Here is a 26,787-nt window from a genome sequence, read left to right as displayed (position 1 = left end):
TTTCTATTTGCTTCATATTAGGTTGGGTAGTTATTGCATGATGGTCTACATGTTGCAGCTGATCTTTGTGAACTCGATGATGATGATGGACTTACTCGTTATTATGCATCTTCTTGGTTCGAGATATGTCGTATTATACTTGACTTGTTAGGAGAGACATTGAGTCTAGATGATATTATCTTAAAGGATGAGACCACATAAACAGGTGGAAGTCGTGCTATTTATAACAGCCTGGCCCAACATGTTGTATATTGTCCGCTTTGAGCCTTACCGCCCTCACGGTTTTGTTCCTGGTGACGCGAGTCCACTTCTAAGCCTGACGCCCCAAAACACTTACAACATGTTAACAACCAGCACTGCTAATAAGGTCAGCTATCAAACTCTCATCCGCCGATGTGGGATATTACACTATTGATGAAGTTGGTCTATCCACTCGTTGTCGCAGAAGATATAGGTAAGCTAAGATGTATTATTATGTTGTGTTATTTTTTTAGTTAAGAGTTATTTTTATTATTATTACTTTTGTAATATTGTTTTAGCTAATTATCATTTTGATTTTAAAGTTGTCTTACATATTATGCATTTTCATACTTATTTTATATAAACATGATTGAAAATTATTAATTAACATGTGAACATATGAATAAGCTGTTTAAAATTTCAAATCATCCATTAATAACATAAAAAAATGTACATAAATAAAAATAATATTTAAAAAATACGTGTAATAATTAACAAATAAAATTGATGTTAAAATATCACACTTTCATTTATAGATTTGAGGTTTGGTAATTTAAGATCTTGTTTGGGCTTTAGTTATGGTGATTTAGACTTTATTTTATGTAAAATTTAGGATTGGGTTCAAGTAAAAGATAGGCTACCTAACATAACCGTTATTGTCATTAGCAGTTGTATAACACCTATTCACAACTGTTATTATCAACAACGGTTTATTAATATAACTACTAATGACAATAACTATGGATTATAAACACTTTCTATTATCAGTTGTTAAATAAAATCACATACCCTATTAGCAATGGAGTTAAAATGTGCTTTTTTTTAATGTACTTTTCTCTAATATATCTCAAATCTTTTATCAAACATTGCTAGTTTGATAAAAGAGCCAGCAATTGATTTATTAAAACTTTTTAAGCTTTTCAAGAAACTTTTTTTTAATATGTTTAGACTGTGTTTATTTTTTTATTTAAAAAATGATTTTGAAATTTTTTAAATTATATCAAAAATAAATTTTAATAAAATAATAAAAATATTATTTTAATATATTTCAAAATAAAAATATTTTAAAAAATAATATGTATCACAAAAACTACCTGGAATCTGATATGTGACCAGTCCTGACTTCTTGGCGTTTCTTGAAAACTCTAGAGCTACTCAAACTAATTTGATTGTTGCTGCACCAAGTTACATATATGCTTGGGCAAGCATGCCCACGGGCCGAAGAGAAAGTTTTTGATGAGTTCCCCGAATCAAGCCTTATGAATTGGCCCAAAGTGCTACAATTGTAGTTTTTTTCCCATCTTGATATTTGCCAAAAGGCAAAGGAAGGGCTAGAGCCTATAGCAGTGCAGAATGCAGATTTGAAGTTGTTCATAAGACCGAAAGAATGGTCACCAGCTAACCTCTTGCTGGCTAGTGGACTTGGACTTTGGTCTAGTCTATAGCCAACAGGCTTTGTTCCTTCGGGAAACATGGATGATTGATGAGTATTAATGAAATTTAGTCATCATCAGAAGACGAAGAAATAAAGAAGAACCATCCACTAAAGATTATTTTGCAAATCATTGTACGCCTATTCATGAGCTATCTAGCAGTCGCCTAGAGGTGGCAAACAGACGATGAGAGACCCTCGAATTATGTCAAACAAGGTCACTGACGGGGCGGTACAAATAGTCTCATATACTCCAGAATCCAGATATCCAAATATATAGTTTACATTTTCCCCAACAGTAGGAAAAAAAATGTAAAAGGGATAAACATACTATTAATTTGTCTCTATACAACAATAAAAAGAAAAAATTGCATGTGACTTTTTCTTTTTTCTCTCTCCATAACCTTGAATATAATATGTGAATGCCATCATATTGCGTCCCGGTTGTAAAGATTGTAACCAGATATAATGGAGCTACCGGCAAAGGCAATAAAAGCCAGGAAGGCCATGACAACCGAAGCAGTTGCCATCTCTGTGAACTCATCTTTGCCCCAGTTAGATTGCCAGTCATCAACCCGAGTGGCGGCTGAAGAGGATGCTGATACCAGAAGATATGCTAGCATCTGCCAGTTTGAACCCAAAAAAACAAAATAAAAACACAATTCACTTTCAGTATCAATAAAACAGAAGGGGAAAAAACCGTCATGCTTACAAGTGTTGACTGTTAGTATCCAAAAACTACAAGTAAAAAACAATTCATTGTGCATGGTTGTATTTTCATTTGTTCCAAAGGATGTAAACTTCATCTACACTCTTAATTCAGGCCTCCCAAATTAGCTGAAACCATACAGGTCATTTGAGGCTTGATGTTCGTGAAATTGGTAGTGGTAAAAGTAAAATGGATCTCCTGTCAACTAGAAGCCATGGAAACCCAGGAAACATAGACTTTAAGTGAATTACGATGGGCAGATCGAATCTTGATTGGGGAGATCAGAGAAGGTCACACTCAGTTTCCTGAATAGCCCCGACTCACCATTCTACTTCAATTCCTGTGACCAACACAAGGTTATTTGCCAGAGGAAATATCAAGAGGTGAACTTGCCGAGTTGAGAACTCTGCTGCTACCAGTAATGCACAAAGACTATTCAGGTGAACACACCATGTGAGTTGTGGAGAGACAAACGAACATTCACAATAATGGTCCTCAGGAAAAGAAATCTGGAAACAGTCCTAAATTTAGTGGTTGCTCTAAGGATTCATGCCTTGAAATTGTGTTCACAAGCTGAAAATACATGGACTATGATTGCGCACTAAAAAATTGACACTAAGAGATTCTTGATAGCATCATCAGCCAAATTAATCCACTCTCTTCCAGGAACCAGATAATCAGCAATTGTAATTAAGCCTTGAGATGAAATGCTACCGACAGTGACTAGCATAGCACAGTTAGTATAAACAGATAATAATTAAACATAAATCAATTACCTGATCCATGAAGAAATTAAAATGTTGACGAAGATGGTGTCGAATCACATGTTTCCCGGTGGCTAACTGATAGCTTAAATCATAAGCTTGAAATCCAGCATACACAAACCCAATCACATTCACGGCCAAACAATACCTGCATTAATTATTATTTTTTAAAATAAAATAAATAACACAAACATTAAAAACTAGCAATTAATCATCACTGCCTACCTATACTCTATATATCTATAAAAGGAATCACCACTCCATCCCTGAGTCTTATCAGCAGCCATAACAGCAAAAGATATCAAACACATGATAATCTCACTAACCCTAAACCCTAATTCACCAGTCCTCATCTTCTCTTCTTTCCTCGACCTCCTCGCCACCGACGCCGTCCCCACCTTCCTCACCACCCCATCTGCCACTCTCTCCCTCGCCACCTTGTTCAGCACCAGCTCAGGAGGCGCAGAGAGGTTATCCGGCGGGAAAGAGGAAAGTGCGGGGGAGTACTGAGTAGACTTGTGGGTGTCAACGGCAACGACGGCCATGGAGTTTTGGAGCGGAGATAGTGATTTTTCAGGGGAAGCAGAGGGAGAGGCGTAGGGAGGGCTTTCGAGAGGGTCGCCATAGTCGGATCGGTGAGGGGATTGGAAACGGTGAGGAGAGTGGGATTGTGAGTCGGAGTTTGAAGAAGAGGATCGTGGGACTTGGGTTTTCGGCTTGGAATCGGATCTCGCTGTTTCCATTTTTTTTCTGGATTTGGTTTGGGTGTTCAATTCGCGGAATTTAGTGGGAGACGAATTTAATTTTATACTCTCTGTGTGTGTTTCTCTGTAGTGTATGGTATTGTTTGAGAGTGAGGGAGAGAGTGGGCAAATGTCCAAACGGTCCCCCAACTATATACTTTGTCTCTATTGGTCTCCAAACAATTCATTATCTCAAAAATCTTAGAGATCCTCAATTGAACTCCAACCATGTTTTCGATTCTCATAACACTCATATATTGGATTTCAAAAAATAACAAATGAGAATAATGACAAGAAAATAGAAGAGATTTATATAGTCCTATGTGTTATTAATAATTATCAAGTTCTAACAAAATTAGTATTATTATTATTCCACAGTAACTTGATTTTTTCTTAATAAGATTTATGTAATTGGATAATAAATTAATTACTTAGTTCTTGCAATCTGATCAATTCTTCTTAACCAGAATGGATGGCAGTTTGATGTAGAAAACCAAGTTGAATGATAACTTTGTGGGAAGATAAGGTGCACGGTAGTTTGATACGGGAGCCAAATACTTGTAAAAGATGTTTTTTAGAATTCTCGATTGTTTAAATAAGTATGTTTTATAGAAAGAGAAAATATAATAATATTAATAATTATCGAGTTCTAAAAAGATTAGAATTATGATTTTATTGGGAACTTGACTTTCTAGTGTTAAAAATAGGTGAATATTTTAGAAGAATATTTAATAGAGAATTCTTTAGTCTTTGAGGACTTAATTGAGAAAAAAACATTAATTGGGGGATCATTGGAGACAAGGTCCATAGTAAGGGGATTTGGTTTCAGGTTTGCCTAAAGAAAGTTTGAAAAGGAGGAGGCTTTAAAATGGGAGAGAAGTTGGTGTTTTTGCTTTTGCAGGGACCGTGTACACGTGGCGCTTTATAAAGAGAAGAGCTTTGTTCACGTATTGCGAGGCATATAGTATAGTAAAATAAAACATAAAACTAAAACACTCACTTAAGAGACTGAGATTCCACGTAAGATATCGCACACTACGATTCCACGTGGACAGGGAGACAGAATTTATTTATTATACACACTGAGTGAGAAAATTCCTTGATTGTGTAATTAAATCTGGTTTAATGGGTTAATATTAAAATTAGATAATTGTTTTTGTCTAACTCAAGTTTATGGAGTTAATTCAAATTAAATTGATTAATTTCATGGGTTTAAATATAATCTTAGAAAAAAACATGATTGAATTTTAAACAAAACTTCAAAATGGTAATTGTTTTTTAAAAAAATTATTATGATAATGACAAATTAAATCGATTTCAGTCCGCCAACGACTTGTGTCATGGATTTTATTGAGTTTAATAATTTTTTTATAAAATATTTTTTAAATTATATGATAAAAATATATGTTCACAAAATTGAGCACTAACCTTTAAAAAACTTATTTGAGACAATAATAACCTTATAAAACGCAAACAAAAATAAATTATGCAGTTTATTTCTTAACCATTTCAATATTGAAGGATAAAATTTAAAAATAAATAATTAAAGGATCAAAAACAAAATAAAGGTATTCGACGAGTGGATGAACTTGTCAAACTTATTAACCAGGCAACCTAGACTAGCATACCAAATCTATGAACCGGGTTATAGACTCTAATGGGATTATAATTTATTTTTTTTCAAAACTATTTTTTATTTATCTATATGATAACACAAATAAACGATCGTAAAATCAAATATCAACCCAATACTGAGATGTTGAAAACAAATTAAAAAAAAAATTAAACTCGTCAAATTTGCAAACCATGTCAACCAACAAAACTTGTGAACATGTCCATAGACTTTATAAAATTTAATAAATTAATTTTCTTTGAAACTATATTTTTCACAATATAAAAAAAAATGATGAAAAAAAAAGTCAAGTTTAATAAAAAAAAGAGAGAGAGAAAAGACACCTCAAAAAACCCATTTTTCTTCATAACATTTTTCTTAAAAAAACAACATTAGAAAAATTGAGAGACAAAAGCAAATCAAGATATTTAATATTACAATATGAATTATTTACTTGATTGTGTTTAATGAATTTATTTATTAAAATCAATTCAAAATAGAAATTGATACACATAAGATTTATTGAATAAAATAAAAAGAGTCTCTTAAGATATGTTACTGACCCAATATATTTTGGGTCCTACTCTCCCTACACTTTTAAGTGTATAAAAAAATCTATGATGACTTACCACCTCTCAATCTTATTAATGTTCGTGTAAGAGATATTTATCTTTTATTAATGCATGTATAAAAGATATTTATCTATCATTAATGATAAAAATACCTAATAAATCATTTAGGTAAATGATTCACACTCTTTTCATTCTTCGTATATTTACATATATATTTTTAGAGATTCTTTCTAAAATATCATTATTTTTTTTTCTATAATATTTGGAAACATCTTTATCATTATATTTACTTTTCTGTGATGCCGCAGGAAAATTCAAGATGGTTCAATGCTCGGATGTTAGAACTAGACAAGGTTAACATAAAAGGTAGTAAAGATGTTACAAGGATAATAATTTTTAAAATGAAAAATATATGGGTCCTTCTAACAAAAAAAAAATATAATAAAAAAATTAAAAATAAAATAGTCAATATTGCTAATTCAATTCATTTTTATAAGTAATATAAAAGGTGGTAAAAATGATACAAGGATAATAATTAAAAAAAAAGTAAATATAAGGGTCCTTCTAACAAAAAGATATTTTTTTTATAATAAAAAGAAATAATATAAGTGTAAAATAGTCAAGATTGCTAATTCAATTTGTTTTTATTGGGATTTCAAATAAAATAATTAAATTTAATTATATAGTTTAATATTTTATTTTAAACATAAAAAATATAAAAAATTATTAATTGAATTTAAATAAGGTATAGAATTGAATTTAATACTAGAATATTAAATTTGGTTGAGGGCTTTCAATGGAAACTTTTATGTAGGGGACAAAAGTAATGTTCCTCAGCATTTCTTTGAGAGTGGGCTTTCTATCGGCTGAAGGCATCAGTTCTTGCTTTTGTTCTTTTATATTTTCTTACACTTCCTTGCCTGTCACGCCCCCAGTACCTGTACGCGCACAAAAACAATCGTAAGAAGAAATTTATACAGAATATTTTAAATTCAATTCAATTCAAATGATTAAAAATTGAATTTTAAATGAAATTTAATCTCTAAAAATACTATAAAAATAAATTAGAGATCAACTTCTTTTATTTACAATTTCAAAGAGAGAAAATTTAATATTAAAATTATCTTTTTAAAAGTACACATTTGTCCAATTTTTTTTAAAGATCTTTTAAGAAATAAGATGAGGGTAATGAGAATAATATATAAAATAAAATTATTGAAATTTTATCTTTTCTAAACATGTGAATTCAATTTATTTATTAATTAAATTCAAATCAAATGCTATAATTGAATTTAATTATAATAGAAAATGAATTCTAAATAACGACAAGATTGATAAAATAGGTGTCCTCGACAGGTGTCCGCTGTCCGCTTTAACACATTTCTTGGTTCATTCAATAAGCCAAATCGGTTCCATGAGAAGTTGAGAATATACTCCAAAAGCCACAAGAAAAGCATCAAATCTCTCTTTCTCTGAATTATGAGCATTAGTCGCACCTTTTTCTTTACAAAGAGTATACTTTAATGCCTAGAATAACAAAAAGAAACCAGCATCACTGTTTGCTTTTTAACTTTTGATGATACTATGAGAAATCTCAATGCCTTCCTTTCATTGAAAATTGATGTCTTTACGCTTGGGAATTGCGCAGTGATGCTGATGGCTTCATCAACGACTCTTCATTGGATCAGTGCTCTCTCCATGAACAATTCTTTGATACTTTCACAGCATGCTTGAGCCTAAGTGCATCAAGAACAAGATGCAAGTACTAAACGACTACAATATCCTTGGAATTGCCCATAAAGAAATCCCTTTGAAAGGGTTGCATTATTGTCTGGTAGTGTAAAGAGAGCTGGACACCTTGATCACCATACCAACCCTTCAGAAGTATTACATCATTACTGTTTGTCACTTTCTTTATTGATAGTTAAAAAGCAATATACACCTCAAAGATACAGAAAAAAGGAGAATAATTTATATGTGGAAGGCAAATAACGAAAACTGCCCCTCACGAGAGATTTTAAAAACTATATGTTCAAATCTTAGGGCTTAGCAATGGGGAAAAAACTGCATTTCTCATACGTAGTTTACACAGGAACTCTCCCTTCAGACACATTTGACAGATGACAACAAATGTGGCTTAGTCTGGTAGCTTCAACCGGTTAAACAGCACAAGGAAACTTTGTTCTGGAACAACATAAAGGAAACCCAGATCTGCCCCTTTGACATATGGTCCAATGCCCTGAATGAAGTAATGGAGAGGGATTAAGAAAAACTGCAAACAACTTCAAGATGAAACGTTAGCAAATATCTTGAAAAGAACTTTTGTTACCCTGCCATTAAGTTGAAGAAGTTCACCATCAACCCATCGTGGATTTTTGAAGCCAAATTCTGCTATTCTTCCTTGACCTTTGTAACTTGCCACCTGAATAGAATTTCACAAACTTTTAACTTTCCTGGCTAAGTTGGTGATATGACAAATAATGTGAGCATCATTCACAAATTCCGAGCCTATAATTGTTCCTATTTCTATAAACAGTTCTCTTTGCAGAACTGTAAAGATATATTAGATAAAGAGAATCAACTCTCGTGTTTTTCATGAAAACAGTGATTCAATCAACTCTACAGACTTCCCAGGAACTGCTTGTTTCAACATTCAGATAAAAAAAGGTCCTTTTTTCTTTCATGATTATCAAAAGTTCCATAACACTGAGTTTCAAGAATTGTCAGTGAAGAAAAAAATGCGATGGAAAGGAGAACAGCAACAAAGATAAAAACTATGGCCTAGACCTAGCTACATACCACTCCCAGTTCATCTGGATACTTCCCACGGTTGGAATTGCGACTTCCTTTCCCAATTCTGGCACGAAATGTCACCTAAACTTTGTAGTTGGAGAATTAGTTAGTATAAAATTTTACATTACTGCCATATGTGATGGGTATTAACTTCAAGAAATAATAAAATTGCAAACCTGGCCAGCAGGGACATTAAGATCCCCAGTTAGCTTCACAGCCTCAACATACTCAAAGAACTCCACATCTGAGGATTGGTCATCCTCAATATTCCAATGACCATATTTACGCCTCAATTGTACTATCTCAGTCCCATAAGGCCCAAATGCACCAACATATAGGCCTACGATTCAACCATAAGATTATGGCATAATAATATACATCTCTTTTTGCTTAAATCAAAAAATAGAAAACCATGTGTAAAGCAAGTCACCGTCAAATGGATCTAAACTGCTATTAGAAGTTGTAACTCTACTGAAAGTTGTATACTCAGATAAACTGCTTTGCTTCTGTGCCTGACTAACAGCAAGTTTCACGATTTCACGCACATTTCTTGAAACCTAAGAAAAGAAAATGATCAACTGATTGTCAAACAAAATACAGTAATGTAATCAAGTAGATTGACTGCAGTTAAGTTCGGAGATGTTCAAAAAGTTAGTATGCCTATATTATCAACTAGGTAGGAATTTAACCCAAGACAATAGCATCCACATTCAGCATTAAGGAAAAAAGAAAAGCAAAAAATATTCAGAATGACAATTCTGATGCTGAAACAATAAGATAAAAATTTGACCATTGTCACAGTAAAGGTTTTCATGTAAATTTATGGAAAAGGAGAAGTTTTCTTCTGGCACTACTGCAAAATGTAAATAAAAATCAATAGTCCACTAACTTGAAAAGGGTGTTTTTCTCCTAAAAAAGGATAACAGGCAGATTTGTCCTTACAGTTTGTGTCAGGTTCAACTTAGGTCCCTGAAAAACATTGTCAGGGCTTGTCAAAATATTCAATACAAATGAATGGAAGTTTCCAATGTGGCAAACAAGACATCAAAAAATTTGTTTAGACACGGCATCTTACATAACCATGGGGAGGGGTGAGGCAAAATCTAGCATATATCTTTTTGAATGGTTGGGAAAACAGGCATCTAAAAGTTACAAGGACCAAGTTTTTACAGTAACATTGCAACGGTTTTTTCCCCAAAGGATTGAAGAGGAAGCCTGATGAAAAATATTGTCCAGTACCCCATAGAAACCAATAATCCTATTTATATCAAGATTGAGTTATTTAATAACAATTGGGAGATGTAATGTAAATGGATTATGAAAACTGTCTAAAGATCAAAACCTGAATCTATTGCATTGATCTCACCTTTGAAGAAACTTTGTCTGCACCCCAAAATGCCTTTGCAACATCTGAAGGCATAAGCTCAGATATACCTTTAGCTGTTATAGCTGCCACTTTCACCTTGGATGCTTTACTTTCTTTACTGCCAGAATCTAGACTTCTTTGAACATGTAGTACAAAAGAATCTCTCTCCATATCTTTAATTTCAGCTGGAAGACGCACATACTCATCCTTGCTCGGAGTATCTTCATTGTTATGTACAACCCCTCCAATAAAAAGCTTCATATCTAAATCTTTTCCATCTTCTGAGGAATCACTACTGCCTTCCAAAGCTACCTCATCAGGCTGAATCTCTTCTAGATCACTGGCATGTTCTTCTGAATTCTCACTAGACCCTGTCTTGTCATCATCTTCTTGCATCAACTGCTTCACAGAATCACTATCCTCCATCACTTCCTCTGTATTGTTAATGTTCACAACTTTTACTTTTAACCCAGGAATCTTATCTTTGAGAAAATTTATCACACTTTTTATCCCTTCCTCAGTTGCTTCCTCAATATTTATGCTCTTCTCCTCACTCCTCTCTGTCTTAATGCCATTTTCCTGAACATCCACTACAGATGCATTCTTATCTTCAGAAATGGATGGAACCTGTGTAGATTTAGATCGTGAACTCGTAGAGTTTGTTGAACTTCCTTTAGTTCGTTGCAGACATACTACCTGTCAATGAACACAAAGTTGGAAAATGGGATATTTCACAAGAAAATCTTAAAGAGAACTGAGATCCAAGAAGAGATATTCTCCACAGAGGATAAGCCACATGACTACGAGAACAAAGATTGTTTGAACGAAAACTACATCTCAAAACATCTTCACCCATATAAGATCTCTCTTGTTGAAAATCCTCAGAACTTGTCAAAACATCTGCACCTATAATAAGGTCCTTCTTGGAAATTGTTTTCCTCACAACAGAGTGTATTTTGGACACATATATGCACAAGATGCATTCATGCATGAAACATCAAAGTCTATGTATATACATGCTAACATAAACAACAAAATGAAAGGAAAAATAAAGGAAAACTATTGATAGTTTTCTTCTAGTTGATGATCATCATAAATTTCTCCACGCCCAACATCGACACAGGATGGTGCATATCAATAAACTTTAGCGCTGTGGTCCTAAATTCAGTTACATATTAGCAGGCCAATAATCAAAAACCAAAGGAAAAAACTTCACTTAATGGCTATAATCCTCCTGGCCATCTAGAGCTGTAATTGCCAGCTCTTTGGAGTTCACAAGCAAAATAAGAGTAAAGAGATTAGCTCAACAGAGAATTGATCGGCCCTGATCAAGAGCATATCATTACAGATCCTAAGGACTACACAGTAATCTGCCACATGCAGACTGTTAACAAGCCCACACACCATAAAGACTCGTTCTGTAATCAACTCTAGATTACAGAATTTTCTGAACTTAATTACCACGGTAAATTTCAAGCATAACCACTTGACATATGCCTCACAGCACATTCATCTTGTAGTTCTGAATTCTGGGCATGTGCAATGTCTTCCCTTACAGGTGAATCAGTATGAGCACGTAAACAAAGCCAGCATCATCCAAAAAATCCCATGACTCTCCACATTGGTAATGCATAATTTTAAGTCAACAAGCTCATGAATTTGATCTGTGGTTAGTGTTTAAATGAGGAACAATCTAAAAGGAGAAATTGTAGCTCACTTGCATAGCATACTTTTCCTCGGCATCTTTGACCACAAAAATCTCAAATAATGGAGTTCCAAGAGATGAATTGACCAACTGCCTGCAGAAAATGATATTTTACCAACAAGCTCCAGTGCATCAAACATTAATCAAGATGACAAATATCCTTACCTTGGAGTATAACTCCGGCCAACAAATCTGCCCACGCCAGGTGTTATGCGAACCAGTCTGCCAAAGGGATCATCAGAATCCGATGAGTAGCCCACCCACCAACCTACCTGTTCACTCAGAGCAGAAAATTTAAATTGACATTGCAAGAAAGAATATATGAGAAGAATCAAGAAATTCTGAGATCTAAGTTTGTTGGTTGCTACCTACATTAAACAATACATGATCTAATTAGATAGGCTAAATTTACAATCCAATACCAGCTCACAAAGGTAAAAGAAATATGAAACCAAAGACACAATGTACAAGTCAGGAGACAAAATCTAAGAGCTCCATAATGAAAAGCACTTGGTCCTCACTTATAGTTGAAGGCTTTAAAAATAAAATCACAGGAAGTCATGCCTCCAGAAGGAACAACTTAAACAAGTTTATCCCTTTTGTAGTTAAATAATGGGGTGCAACAAAAAAACACATTTCTAACTCGTCTAAAAGTGCAATGCTCTGTTCACTATATTTATTGTTCATCCAGGCCAAGAAATGCCAATTCTCAATTTCACTAGAAAATGTAAAGCAGGTGACCTGAAACCGTAAAAATATGACTGGGCAATAGATAATTGATGCTAAGGTAATTACCAATCCACTTCCTGTATATTTACACAATTTTGAAGCATCGTGGTATCGTTCTTCCTCTACTGCATTCTGCAGATAAAAGACACTTATTATTAAAAACCGAATATTATGCATGCAAGCCCAGACTTCAAGGGACTGTATAAAGTTCTATGCACACAGTTCTAAGGCCCCATATAGAATTCAAACCTTCAATTCAGACATTATATGGGCTACATTATCCTTTGAAGTAGCTTCAGCAATGGCTATTTTCAACTTTGCAGCCTCTTGAAAGTCTTCATTTTCAATTGCATCCTCCAGTTGAAACTGAAAATAAGGCATTCAATTAATACAAAAGAACAAGAAATATGGATATGCTAGAACTTCTTACTTCAATCTAAGCAGCTAAAAATGAAACTGGATGGATCCAAATTACTTGAGACCATTACCACAGACATATATGCTTAATGTGCAGTTATAATTTATCAGTCATCAAGCATGTAAGCGTACTTCATTATAGAGGAAAACCAGTACTCTGATTTTCAAAAGTTGATTGGCAATCTACATGTTTATTGGCAAAGTCAATTATCTGATGGGTATACCAAAACACATTGTTCTAAAAATACACAATACATGATAGAAGTCTTAATACTAGCATAGCAATAAATAAATAAAAACCATTTTCTGATTCTGCTATATCCCTCATGTCCTTGATACTCAAAACAGTCATGCTATACAATAACTGAATATACCCCCCAGCTCTTTTCGTCCAAGAAACAGCAGTATGGAAGAAGTAGCCACCTCCGCATACATGCAGCACATCTGAATCGCATGAAAGTAGCACACTTTTCTGAAACAAAAAAGTTTTACTTTCCTAGGAAAGATTATTCCCTCGTATTTGAAAAAACTTTTTTTTTTCCTGACTGAATAAAGCAAAAGGAACTATATCACGAAAATCTCTCTGGATGAAGAACATTCACGCAAAAAAATGGAACCACACAGAATGACAAACTATACAACCTTTCTGTTCACATTTTCCTTGCAATTGAACCAGTTGTTCTATTGACATGTTTCCTATAACACAGTAGAAGATAACAAATTGAACTGGTACCACCTATGGGAGCATAAAGCACCTCAAGACCAAGCTAAACATATGAAATCCATAGAAACAAAAAGGCACAGAACCAATACCGATCATAAAAGACCAATATTTAATAAATTGAGCAATTAGGCAAACTGATTACCTGCCAATAAAAAATCGCAATAAACTAGTTACAATTAAAAATATAAACTTCGTGTTTTCAGCTACAACAAATTAGACCCTTTAACATAATCAGGAATTATGCAGACAACAACAAGAACCCGCCACAAAAACATCCAAAGAAACCTATTAAAAGTTAAAAAGAGGTACCTTGAGAACAGAAGCAAAACTTTCAGCTTGTTCAATCTCAGAGAAATGGCGGTTCCATCTGTTCCAGTCCCACTCCAAAGTATTATTGCTATTGTTGCAACGACAGCAGTGCAAATTTGAGTTCTTGCGGGTGGTTTTATTTAGAGAAAAAGAAGAATTCCTGTTGTTGTTGAGAAGAGCAGAAGAGTGGCCCCAACCGAAAAGAAAGCTAAAATTGGTAGACTTGCGGGCTGAGAAATCAATGCAACAAAAGGGTCTTAACTGGGGCACTGTAGTTATCGATTGCCCCATCCCACAGACATTATTTCCCACTATCATCTCTTAATGCTGGAGGGTTTTGAGGTGCTTTAAGAGAGAGGGAGAGGGAGAGGGACAAGGGTCTTTTTGGAGAATTTATTGTTGTTGGAATTTGATGATAACTAATTTATAGTTGGGATAGTTGAGGATAAACTTGTAAGAAAGGGAGAGGCGGCTCACTAGAATATTCAGAGTTTCTTACATGTATAAGATCTATATTCTATGGGATCCATTTTGGTGTACAGCTGGCTAAATTTTACAATTTTTATTTTTATTTTTATTTTTATTTATTCTTAAATTTTAGAGGCTATTATTTCCGTTTATCTGTAAATTTTTAGATTTTTCCCCGACTTTATTGTAAAATGGTAAAACCAATAATATTTGACGCTTAGAGCCCTTAATAGTACAAGTTTAAGTTTCATCGTTAACCTTTTAATGATATGACATGTATCTTCGACTAACTTCATTCTTATAAAATTATTTTAATCTTGATTTCAGTATTAGAGACAACTAGGCCTTATTATTTTCTTCATAAAAACTAATGTTTAGGTGTTGCAAGTAAATTTTCAAACAAGAAACAAAAATCTATTACTTGAGTTATATCCTCACTAGGTTAAATATATTAATTTTATTTTAATTAGATAATAAAAAAATAAATAATAATATTAATCATACCAAAATTAAATATATAAAAAATAATCACAATAAATTATGAAAAAAACCTTAGGAAATATGAAATTAGGTATAAAAAAAGGACAAATAATAGTCTGAATCAATCCGAGTTAGCATGATAGACATGTAATTTAGATAATATATGACGAGACAAACTAGGTTGATCCGCTAAACCTGCGATTTAGGTCATGAGATCGAGATAATCGAATAGAAAAGAAATTGAAGAAAACAACAAAGTCATTTTTTTTATAAATAAAACTAATGTAAAAAATAAATTTTAAAAAAAGAAGAAGATGTAAACCCGCATTAACTTTTCAAACTTATGACCTAGATCATTAGACTAGAAGCACCATATATTAAAAAAAAATCAATTATAAAAAAGGATCCAAAACCAAAAATTAAAATAAATATACAAAGGATAAAAATCAAAATAAAAAATAAATTAGAAAGCAACTACAAAATTTTTATTGAATGGTGAAATTGAAAAGAAAAATAACTTTAATAAAAGGAAAAACAATTAAAATAATAAGGACTAAATTAAAAAATAATAATGTACCATAAATTTAGATTGAACAATGAAATTAAAAACCAATAAAAAATACACAAAAGGGTCAAGAAAAAAAATTAAAAACCAAAAAAACAAAGATCAAAGTGGAAAAAACAACCATGACAAATTGGTATTAAATAATGAGATCATGAAAAAAAACCTTACAAAAGATCAAACTAGAAATTTATTGACGACACAGCTGGCTAGTTATTGAGAGGCCGCCACAATGATTTGGATATTGCCTTAGAAACCACTGTTTGACCATCATCCTATTTCGCACATGCATTTGAAGACCATGGCATAACCCACACGCAAAAAAATACAACATGTGCACCGATCACTTTTTTTTAAAATAATATTTAATACGAATTAAAGTATCAATCTTTCCCTTAACTCACTTAATTAAAAAAAAAAGTGAAATGACTAAGATGACCCAAGATGAAAATTAATGTTTTCTTCATTACAAGGGCATCGTAGTAAATTTCCTTTGCATTTATAATTGAAAACCTAAAATAAAAAGGAAAAAAGACCTCACTAGCCCATCCAAAGCAACTTTTTGTGTTGATAAGGGCAAATTTATCTTTTTACCACTCTATTTCATAGTGTCATTGAATCTAGAGCTATAGTAATTGATCCTATGTTTCCACCCTTTCGTTTTAGTTTATTTTGTTATATATATCATTTTAGAAATATAGATGAGAAAAACAATGTATTTTTTGTTATTTTATATATAATTAATTTTACATCCTTGTTATTTATAGTAAAAAATATTTAGCAATCATAACTTTATGAAATTAATTTTTTTTTTATAAATGTGATAGTTAAGACTTATTTTTTTAATCTTGTATGAGTGGTAAGAGCATGATACTTAACATGTTTGAAATCCTTTGAATTGAATTCACTTCATATGTTTTAATGAAATCTCATGTTTAGAACCATTTTGAGTGTCAAAAATTGAATTTCAAATGAAATTTAATCTTTCAAAATAATATAAAAGTAAATCAGACATCAACTCTTCTGATTTACTACATTAAAGAGGAGAAATTAAATTTTAAAACTAGTTTAGCTAAAAAACTCATATACCTGTCTTTTTTTTAGGAACATTTGAAGGAATAAAATGAAGATAATAATTGTAATATAAAAAATAAAATGAATTAAATTATATCTATTCCAAATATGTAAATTTATCTTTTTTATCAAATGAATTCAAATTAAATATTGTAATTGAATTCAATTACAATAAAAAAGAATTGATTCCAAACAACAACATTTTATCCAGTGGAATGAGCTTTTCCCATTAATTTTCCTCGTTGGAGATTCGAAAGATATCTTGTTCTTTTATATAGCGAGGACCTCAAAATAGGTCTTGTGATTTGTTCCTTTAAAGACTATTTGAAAACATAGTCTAACCCGTATTTCTAAATAATTCAAATTTTGTTTTTACTAGAATTTTTTTTTAATGTTTTTAGATCATTTTGATGTACTAATTCCAAAAATAATTTTAAAAAATAAAAAATATTATTTTAATATATTTTTAAATAAAAAATATTTTAATTTACAACCACAATTATAATTTCAAATAGACAACTTGGTTGGGAAAATCATTAGTTGTAGGCCAATTAATGAGGTCACCTTTAAAGATGGATGGAATAATATGCTTGAGGAGGAATGTTTCCACGTAAGATGTTCTTTAAAGAGGTTGATATTGTTCATATTTTGAGTGGAAGTCCTTAGCTATTCAAAAATTAGGTGTTGATTGTACACTACAAGTGGCGTGTTTTGAAAGAATATTTTCAATTATTTTTTAAAATATTTTTTATTTAAAAATATATTTTTTATTTTTTAAAAATTATTTTTAATATCAACACCTCAAAACTACTAAAATACTACTTATTAAATAAAAAGCAATACTACTTAGAATGGTACTTTGAATATCGAACGCACAACACAGCTTTGCCCCCATTGCTAAATGAAACCATTACTTGCATCATCTGCCTAAGAGTTGATTATAACCTAGTCCTTGTGATTTAGCTAAGATAATTAATCACTCTTTGTGATTTCAGAAATTGTTATTTATTCATTTATAAATTGATCATTTTCATCCATTTCATGTTTTTTTTTTTCAATTCATTTTGATTTTTCATTTTAAAAATAGAAAAAAAGTTTAAAAGTTAGCCAGCATGATCAACATTAATCAAAGAACCAAGTAATTATTATATTATAGGAATTAATTAATTTGTTTCGATAAATTGCAAAGACTAAATTATAATTAATTTTTCGCAAGGTAAAGCATCCAATTTCCCAGCGAACAGTAATTCCATAGACACAAGTGGAGATAACAAATTTGATGAGGTAATCGCGACTTTGACATCAAAAGAAGCATCAAAAGATTTGGATTCAATTCCAGTGCTTGCAAATAGCAAGTTGCAGCAATATTGCAGGCTGTGATTAAAGGGATATAGGTCCCAAATCTTTTCTGGTTCGAATCCAAGCATGGGGAGGCTTCACAAGTCCAAACAAAGTACAGAACGCATAATTGTCTGCACTCAAATCAAACGAGTGGCTGGAAAAATCATTAAAAGGCATTTGAATGATAATGTTATTATGATCTCTTGATCTCAGCTACCAGGCCTGAAAGTTAAGCATACAATCTTGACTTAACCATGCACTTTACTTGAATATTTATACAGTAAGGACCACGCAATATTACTTTTGCCTCAAATAAAATGAAATTTTTTGTTCACCTGGTAGAGAGAGAGATACAACTTTTCAAGGCAAATTCAAGCTCCATTCCCATTAACAAAAAGGCAACAGTTATCATTACTGATTTTTTGTGTGTCCAGAACACCCCATATGAATTGGTGAATGGGGTTTCTTTTCTGTCACAGCATGTAGCAACACAGCAGTTAAGACAGTGAGCATGAACAAATATCAATTAGCTTTTCTCTGTATTATATATAAAACAGCCCAGGGCGTTTTCATTAAAGTGAGATTCAGTGGAACCTAGGTTTTCTCGGCACAGGGTTAATATGTTGTAAATCCAAAATAAAAATAAAAATGACTAGTGATGAGTTTGGGTGGACTGACCCACAAGCGCACGTCCAGCTGATGAAACTGATTCCGTACCTGTTCGTTCCCCAGTTGCCATGTGTGCACTTCCATTCTCAGCAGCTTCCACATCAATATCTGCATCAGTGGGATCCCCAGCATTCCCAGATTGGACAGGCCACAGCAGACCCTGCATTCTCAACAGATAGCTGTGGCTGGAAGGCACAGTTCTCACATAACGGTTGGTTGTTACAGTGGCAGGAGATCTTTCCGAATCAGCACGGAGATTAGATAAGGCACTAAGGTCAAGATTAGGGAAGACTGAGCAGCGACACCGTGGACATTTCACATTCAGTCGAAGCCACTCATCAATACATTCAACATGGAAATTATGAGCACAAGGTAGGCCACGAACCTGCAATATTACTAGTAAGGAACTTTGGTAATTCAAAAGTGTTTTTTATTTTCTTCAAGCCAGATGCAGTGTCATTTGTCAACTCTAACATGTAATAAATCCAATCACACAAAGACAACATGAAACAAAATTGTTTGCATGAAGTTTAACTACCAGTACTAACCTTCTATTAATATGAAAAAAGTGATAATTTTCCTCATGATCATCTTTATAGGTGGTCTAATATGCAGACAAATGTCTTGTGAATAAATTGCTCTGAACTAAAATAGTCGGAATATATTCACTGGGATTGAAGCACATCATTTTTTCCCTTCTGGAGTAGTAAAAAACCTACAGTATACCAGAAGTTCTATCGACAAACTAAATAAAAACAGCTTTTTTATGCATGGAAGGGCTAGTTCCAACAGTTTCTGCAGTGGAATAGACCTTCTCGAGGGAAAACTGTGGCACATAGAAAGCAGAGTAGTCAAAATATTTACCTCGTTCCCTACATAGAACTCTTCGAGGCAGATGAGACATTCACTGCAATCAGTTGGAACGGCCTTGAGCCTGAACTTTGGAAGTTCTTGAATGAGCGCCTCCACTGCTTCTCTCTATGAAAAGACAACAGAACCAGAAAGAGATTATAAACTAACTAAAAGCTATATAAATTTAGAATATTGATACAAGACCAGATTTCTTCAAAAAGATTACTGTGAGTTACTGGAATGGACAATGATCATATGACCCTTAAGTCCAATAATAGAATGCGATGACTTAGACATCCTCCAGAATATATGGAGAGCAAGCAGACACAAAAGAGAGTTATAATAACATTTCTTGGGATACCAGCCCATGCTCTTCTCTATTAAGGCTAATCCATGCTGAGATATAATAATTTGGACTCCCTTCCAAGGCAAATTACAAGAAAAATCTACCACATGTACTTAAAACCGGCTGTTCTGTATTTTCAGGTTATAGAAAACACGAATGTGCATGATGTTGTCCCAATCAAAAGGAAAAAAGTTAATCATAATTCATAGCTCTCAATATTGACTGGCACTTACCTGAGTGGGAGTCAAATAGAGTCCAGGTTGATATGCAGCAGCATCTTGGCCCATTACTCTCATTTCTTGACCTGCAGCTTCAAATGCCCAATCAGGCACTCGGATCAAATCAACCAATACCTGGATGCATAAGCAGGGTGATTAAAAGAAACCATGACAGTAGTAATAATAAACTTTAGTACTTAAGATGCATGAACCATCACCCCATATTCTGAAATAGGAATGCCTTGCTGAGCACGTAAGTGGTGTGCTTGTCTTCGTACCCGCCACTAGAAAAGAATATTAAAATGGTCAAGGATAAGAAGGGGCAGGTGAACATAAGAAAGCATCGAAGAGCAGAATGTTTTGGTTACTTAGGATAAACAATAGCATGTAAAATTAAGGAGAGAAATAGAAGCACAAGGAACTATGATAACCTTTCCAACAGAGATACAAGCGATACCAATCAGTCCACTGTAGCTGAAAAGCAACCATATAAGAAAACCCCATTTCTGACCTTCTTCGGGTAACTGCGACAAATTAAATACATCAGCTCCTGAATTAAGATTGTCTCAAGATGACAATGCTTCCAATTAAGGAATATATATAAAGAACTTACACAATCTCTTGCCCTCGTGAACCAGAGTGTGCCAATTATAGTCCAAGCCCAAAGAAATGGATATAGCAGCAGAGAGAGAATTGAAAGAACGACAATTCTTCCACAAAAACGGGCATATCTTTGCTGCCGCCCAAAATCCCTGAAGGAAGTAAAATAGACGAACAACTTATTAGGCAAGATTAAGCTTACAAAGTGCCTTTTCAAACTTTCAGTAAAAGAACATGCGATAAACTGATGCAAAAGATATTCTCCAACCATACAATTTGACTATATGAAAGGGAAAAAACAAGTTTTCAACAGCAAATGCCTACATTATTAAGAGAATTCACTCGTATGATAACAGGATTAAACCAATAAAAAGCAAGCAAAATCTGCAGCTGCTTGATTGCATGTAATATTTAAAAAACTACTAAAAAGAATACTTCTTCAAGAGCACAAAGATAATGTGGGAGTTAAATCCAATATCTTTATTCCAGCAAATTTCTTTCTCAAAAAATCTCCAAAATCTTTAAAATAAAACTAGAATACTTGTACACAACGCAGAATTCTCATCAAAAGTAGAAGAGCCCATTATTATAAAAAGAAAGAAAGAATTGATGCCAAGGTGTACAAGATAACAGGCCTTACAATCCCATTCCAGCAGCAAGTCCATTATCTATAAACATCAACAAGCGAAACACAAAAACGGTAGTGTAATCAACCTGACCAACAACCATTAGAAATGAGATATAAAAGAAACTGTTAGGTTCACATAATTTATTGGAACTAGAATAAAGATAGAGGCAGAGGGAGAGCTACCATTATCCATATGTGCAATGGGTATGTACAAATATGATAACGCCTCCAATTGATAGCAACAATGATTCTATGAGTGACATTGTTAAAGAAAGAACAAACAATTTCTCTTAGAAATCAAACAAAAGGGTATTGTTAAGATATAAAACCAAGAAAAGATAGTAAAAGATTGATGTTAAATTAATCACCATAAGAAAGCTGCAAGCAAGAAGATTAAGAACTTAAAAGTGTAGGCAACAGCATAGAAAAGATTCAAACTTTCTTGAGAATCAAAGAAAGAAAATTAAAACCCTTAATAAGAGAAAGCCAAAAATCTAAAAAATGTATACATAATAACAAGGATACGCACTTGTTGCTAGCATTGACAAGAAGAAGCCATCGTACCTGCAAAACCCAATATTTTCAAGCAAAAAAATAAAAATCACTTGAAACAAAAGGGCACCAACACACACACAAATGAAGATAAATTGAAGGAAAGATTAATGAGGACAAACCACTTGAAATCGACGCCTCTCATAGCCATAACTAAGAGGAAAACCCTAAAAAGAAGAGGTTATTACAAGAAAGAGGGAGAGTGAGTGAGAAGTAGCTAAAAAAGAATCGGAATCTTTCATTTAATACTAAGTTTTATTTAAAAGCAGTAATTACAAGCAACTGAAACTGGTTTAACAGTAGAGAGAAGGAGAGTTTTAAAAAACAGTAGAGAGAGAGGTGATTGAAGTCTGGATTGCGGGAGGAGAGGAGATTGACGGGAAGATTTTGGGTTAATTGACGGCGTTTGATTTATTTATTTTTTCTTTTCTTTTCAAATTAGGTAAAAGACAGGAAGCAGTAATGGGATTTTCGTTTTTTATTTTTATTTGTTTTTGTTTTAAATGATTGTTGGGCGGCTGACGGTGGGTTGTGAGGAAGCAAGTGGATGCCACGTAGGTTTGGGTTGATGACGTTTTCAAATTAGGTTAGTTTAGCTAGGTGCTTGGGTCCCTTCCATCATGTTTGTAAGCTCTCGATTAAATTCAATTTTAAGATCATGTTTAAAATCATTTTGAGGTTCCACAATTAGATTTTATTTAGAATTTAATATTTAAAATAATAAAAAAATAAATTAAAGGTTAATTTGTAATTTTAAAAAAAATTTAATATTAAAATTAGTTTTTTAAGAACCTTGAATGAAATAAAATTAAAATGATGGAGATAATACAAGAATCAAAATAAATTAAATTCTATCTTTTTCAAATATCAGAATTCAACTTATTCATTTCGTTTGCATTTTCATATACCTTATATAATAGTTTACATGATTGTGTTATGCAGCGATTTAAATAAAAAATAAATGTAAAAAAAATGCTCAGGTCATATAAATTATTTAACATTGTTATTAAATATGTTCTAATAGGTTAGTATTAATATCTCTTGACTCAACTCCTTGTATAGTCTGAATTTAAAATTAACTCGTATGAGAGTTGCCTTGACAAATCGAACGACCGATAAAAAGCATAATTTGACTTTAGAAAAAAATCAAGATAACATTTTTTTAATATTGACGAAGACATATTATATCAACTTAGGTTTCATGGCGTAACCTGCCAAATTTGTGATTCGAATGGGTTTAAGAACTTTGTTTTTTAAACTATTTTTACTTAATTATAAGATAATAAAATTAGACGCTTGTAAAATCAAGCACAAATCAAATGTTAGGATATTTGTTTGAGATTACAATAACCTTATAGAAAGTAAACTAAAATAAATTATGAAGACAAATTCAAAATCAAGCAAATATTGAGGGATGAAATTAAGTATATAAGAACAAAAATGAAAGGAAAACAAAATAAAATGAAGAAGGCACTTCTTTCACTATTCATATGAAGGACGCAATTAATTGTTTGATTATTAAAATTCACTGTTTGAACAAGAACTTAATTAATTATTTGGTTATTAAAGTTAGCTATTTAGATGTGGACTTCATTAATTAATTGTTTGATTAGTAAAATCAATTGTTTTGATGAGACTTAAATAAATAATTGGAGATTTAAACCCAACTCTTTGGATAAGGACCTTAGAAATCAAATATTAAAAGGTTGTTTTTGTTGAATTTATTTAAGTTACCATTATTAAGTTGAATATATAATTGTTTGTATTTGTGTAAATGATCTTCTAAGAAAAAGGTTATTATAAAAGTTGTGCCTTCAGTGTAGGTTATTATAAAAGTTATGTTTTCTGGGGAGTATAATGTAAATGTTATGCCTTAAGGACAAGTTACTATAAATATTATACCTTTGAAGCATGATTATATAAATGTTATGCCATTGAAGCAGGATGACATGATTTGATGTTCACATTAATGGTGATGATTACTATATGAAATTTAATTAACCACAACAACAGAGTCATTATATGAAATTTAATTGATCGCCACGACATGATACTAATTAAGTTAGGTTCGAATTTTGCTTTAAAATGTTTACTGGCTAGTTTTATGAGATCAGACATATCTCTTAAAAAATATTTTGGATTAAGATGAAATTTTACAAGAAAATACTAGATGCATAGAAATATATTTTGGTAAAATTTCAGGTCAATTGAAATTTGAAAACATTTTATTTAAATTAATCAAAACTATTGTTATTGTTTTGGCAAATTTATCAATAAATTATTCTTTCTTGGCTATTTTTCACCTAATAAGTCCAAACCTATAATGGATTAATTTTGGTCAAAATAAGGATATTAAATGAGGCTTATTTATGCCCTAAACTTGTGCATGAGCTTGGGCTACAAGGGTTCCTAACGTGGCTTAAATTCATTGAAGAATTGAAATCGATTACAAGTCCTATATGGACTTGATGTGTTGATATCTAAATGGATCTTTCTCTTAGGTTTCTTTTCCTTATTCTCAAGTAGTCTAAAAATATCAAGAGGACTAAGAGGAGGAAGAAAATTCTAGTAATCAAAACAAACTTTCCTAGTTGAATTCTTATACTAAAAGTTTCGGCCAAAACACCACTCAGGAGAGCTTGGAGATTTCGGCTGCATGGATGAATTCTAGTATGAAGACTTTGTTTTTATTATCCTATTTTATTTATTTGATATTGAATGATTATTTTTAATTTGGGTTTTTTTCTAGCCCATTAAATATTGTTTAGGGATTTATTTCATTATTAAACTTATGTTAGTTGATTCCTAGTTTGGGTCTCTTGGCTTGCAATCTAAAAGGGGTTCATTATAGTTATTTAGAGGAGACTTTATAATATTTTGGTGATGCAAGTTTTAGTAACTTGGTGATAGTAAACACAAATTTCTTCTTTTTGATTATTTGTGGTAAAACATAATTTCTTTGCAGAGACAAAGATTGTACATTCAACTTATCGAAGATTAACTAGATTTGTGGCATCATTAATGTATTTCAGGTTCTTAGGTACAAGGTTATCTCTAGGTCTAAGTTTATTCTAATACCTTTAGCTATTAAGTACAACATTAACTATGGTTCAGGGTTCTATCAAACCTGGTTTTTGGCTTTTTAGGTTGTATTTCAACTTTGTTAAAGTTGTTTAACCATGTGATTAAGAGGTTTGTATCAAGACAAGATCATTATGTGATATTTAATCGACCACAATGATGAAATTGTTATGTGAAACTTAATCGAATGCAATGGCATGCTCATTATGTTAAATTTAATCGACCACAATGACAGGGTCATTATGTGATATTTAATCAATTGCAATAGAGAAATTATTATGTAAGATTTAATTGACTGCAACGATGGGCCTCTTACATAAAATGTTAAGCTAACCATAATAACGATGGTTATTATATTTTAAAGCACAAGTTATAGGTATTTAAAAAGAATTGATGAATATGGATGATGTAGAATACGAACTACAATTATTGAAATGGAATAACAAAAGTATAATTGAAATGAATGCAAGTCATGGTTATTAAAATACAACAATGAATGAAAGGTTGATGTGAAATATAAATTATAATTATTAGTATGGATTAACGAGTATAGTCAGTGTTAAGGCCCTAAATATGAACGTTGTTTTGAGATTTATGAATTTCAAGATTTAATGAAAGCATAGGGTATGATTTAGATTAATAAATCCTTATGATCATTGTTTTGGACTAGTAAATCCATAATGAGAATAAAGCTGGAACTATGATTAAGGTGGATTAATGAATCCATAACCAAATTGAAAGACATAATTTACTTATAGGACTAGATTAATGAATATGATAATCTTAAAGCAAAAGCCATAATTATAGAGTTGGGTTAAGGAAATTAAAGATGAGTTAAGGGTATAAAATTAAGCAAATGGAAAAGGCTTTCTTAAGATGTAAGCCATAAATATGGAAGTGAATTAATAAAAGTAAAATTGACATAAACCACGAGTTATGAGTATTGAAAACAATTGAGGAAGGCAGTTAACCTATAAAAAACAAGGGATGATGATTTGAAATGAATGATTGAACACATAGTGATGAGAGTTTAAGATATTCATTATAGAGATAGCTTAATGTGCATAATAAAGAAAAGGTTAGGCTACTGGTTGATGAAGAGAATACAACAATATAGGAAATCCAACATAGATTTGATATACCAAAAAAAAGGTTAATGATGTTGTATTTACTTTTAATATTATAGAAAGATTATTGGGAGTAATGGATATGAATGTGCTTACTATATATGCTATGTTTTATGTGTTTTACAAGTATATCTATCATCTCTATTTTAACTTTGTACTCCACTTCAGATAACATTTTGAGAACCAATTAATGTCTTGTAAATAATTTTCATATATACTTAAGCTTGAGAAAACAAATGAGTTGTGATGTGGATTGTAAGGAAGGATGACTTTTCCTACACCATGAATGATTTTGTATGTCAAAGATATGTTATAATCTTGTTGTTTACTATATAACTTTGTATAATTATGTTTTGATAGAACTAATTCATGGTGATAATCTTTTTTTTTTAAATTGACCGTATAAGATTGTGTGAATGAACAAAGATGCATTATAAATTATAAGGTATTACAATTGGTATTAGAGTTTATAGTTGTGATTCAGTAGACTACTTGAACATGATATATGTGATAAATATATATTGTATAAGATTTTCTATAGTTAGTTTGTAAGTTTTGGCATATGTATATCAACAATTTAGGTACAACATTGTACATCCTTATGGTGAATATAAAGGAATGCATACATTGTAAGTTCATCTAGCTCTAAATGTCATGGCTTGTTATTTACTATG

The 26,787-nt window shown here is 32.0% G+C and overlaps 3 protein-coding genes across 4 annotated transcripts; all 3 read right to left on the bottom strand.

The window, feature by feature from the left end:
- Positions 1-1,875: 1,875 nt before the first annotated feature.
- On the bottom strand, positions 1,876-3,969 carry LOC133678966 (CASP-like protein 4A3). Its single transcript, XM_062101502.1, has 3 exons — positions 3,371-3,969; positions 3,158-3,293; positions 1,876-2,295 (listed from the first exon to the last, which is right to left on the bottom strand). The coding sequence occupies exons 1-3, from the start codon at positions 3,886-3,888 to the stop codon at positions 2,101-2,103; spliced, it is 849 nt and encodes a 282-aa protein (XP_061957486.1). The 5' UTR covers positions 3,889-3,969; the 3' UTR covers positions 1,876-2,100.
- A 3,893-nt stretch (positions 3,970-7,862) lies between these two features.
- On the bottom strand, positions 7,863-14,586 carry LOC133678679 (protein EXECUTER 2, chloroplastic-like). The gene is made up of 11 exons (XM_062101116.1): positions 14,116-14,586; positions 12,915-13,031; positions 12,732-12,797; positions 12,102-12,208; positions 11,949-12,030; positions 10,232-10,927; positions 9,296-9,422; positions 9,042-9,205; positions 8,872-8,946; positions 8,402-8,494; positions 7,863-8,311 (listed from the first exon to the last, which is right to left on the bottom strand). Exons 1-11 carry the CDS (start codon positions 14,431-14,433, stop codon positions 8,210-8,212), a joined length of 1,947 nt encoding a protein of 648 aa, XP_061957100.1. The 5' UTR covers positions 14,434-14,586; the 3' UTR covers positions 7,863-8,209.
- Positions 14,587-18,552: 3,966 nt separating this feature from the next.
- LOC133678004 (E3 ubiquitin-protein ligase SIS3-like) lies at positions 18,553-22,339 on the bottom strand. Of its 2 annotated transcripts, none has more exons than XM_062100148.1 (10): positions 22,028-22,339; positions 21,879-21,917; positions 21,537-21,603; positions 21,366-21,439; positions 20,739-20,877; positions 20,557-20,649; positions 20,344-20,409; positions 20,141-20,260; positions 19,574-19,687; positions 18,553-19,094 (listed from the first exon to the last, which is right to left on the bottom strand). In XM_062100148.1, exons 1-10 carry the CDS (start codon positions 22,054-22,056, stop codon positions 18,693-18,695), a joined length of 1,143 nt encoding a protein of 380 aa, XP_061956132.1. In that variant the 5' UTR covers positions 22,057-22,339; the 3' UTR covers positions 18,553-18,692. The 2 variants fall into 2 exon arrangements, with proteins under 2 accessions (XP_061956132.1, XP_061956133.1); XM_062100149.1 differs by having other exon boundaries at positions 21,883-21,917; positions 22,028-22,335.
- Positions 22,340-26,787: the final 4,448 nt, after the last annotated feature.

Source organism: Populus nigra, chromosome 18, assembly GCF_951802175.1.
Source record: "Populus nigra chromosome 18, ddPopNigr1.1, whole genome shotgun sequence".
Classification (NCBI taxonomy): domain Eukaryota; kingdom Viridiplantae; phylum Streptophyta; class Magnoliopsida; order Malpighiales; family Salicaceae; genus Populus; species Populus nigra.
Note: the sequence above shows the minus strand (reverse complement) of the source record. Positions and strands in the feature narration are given on the sequence as shown.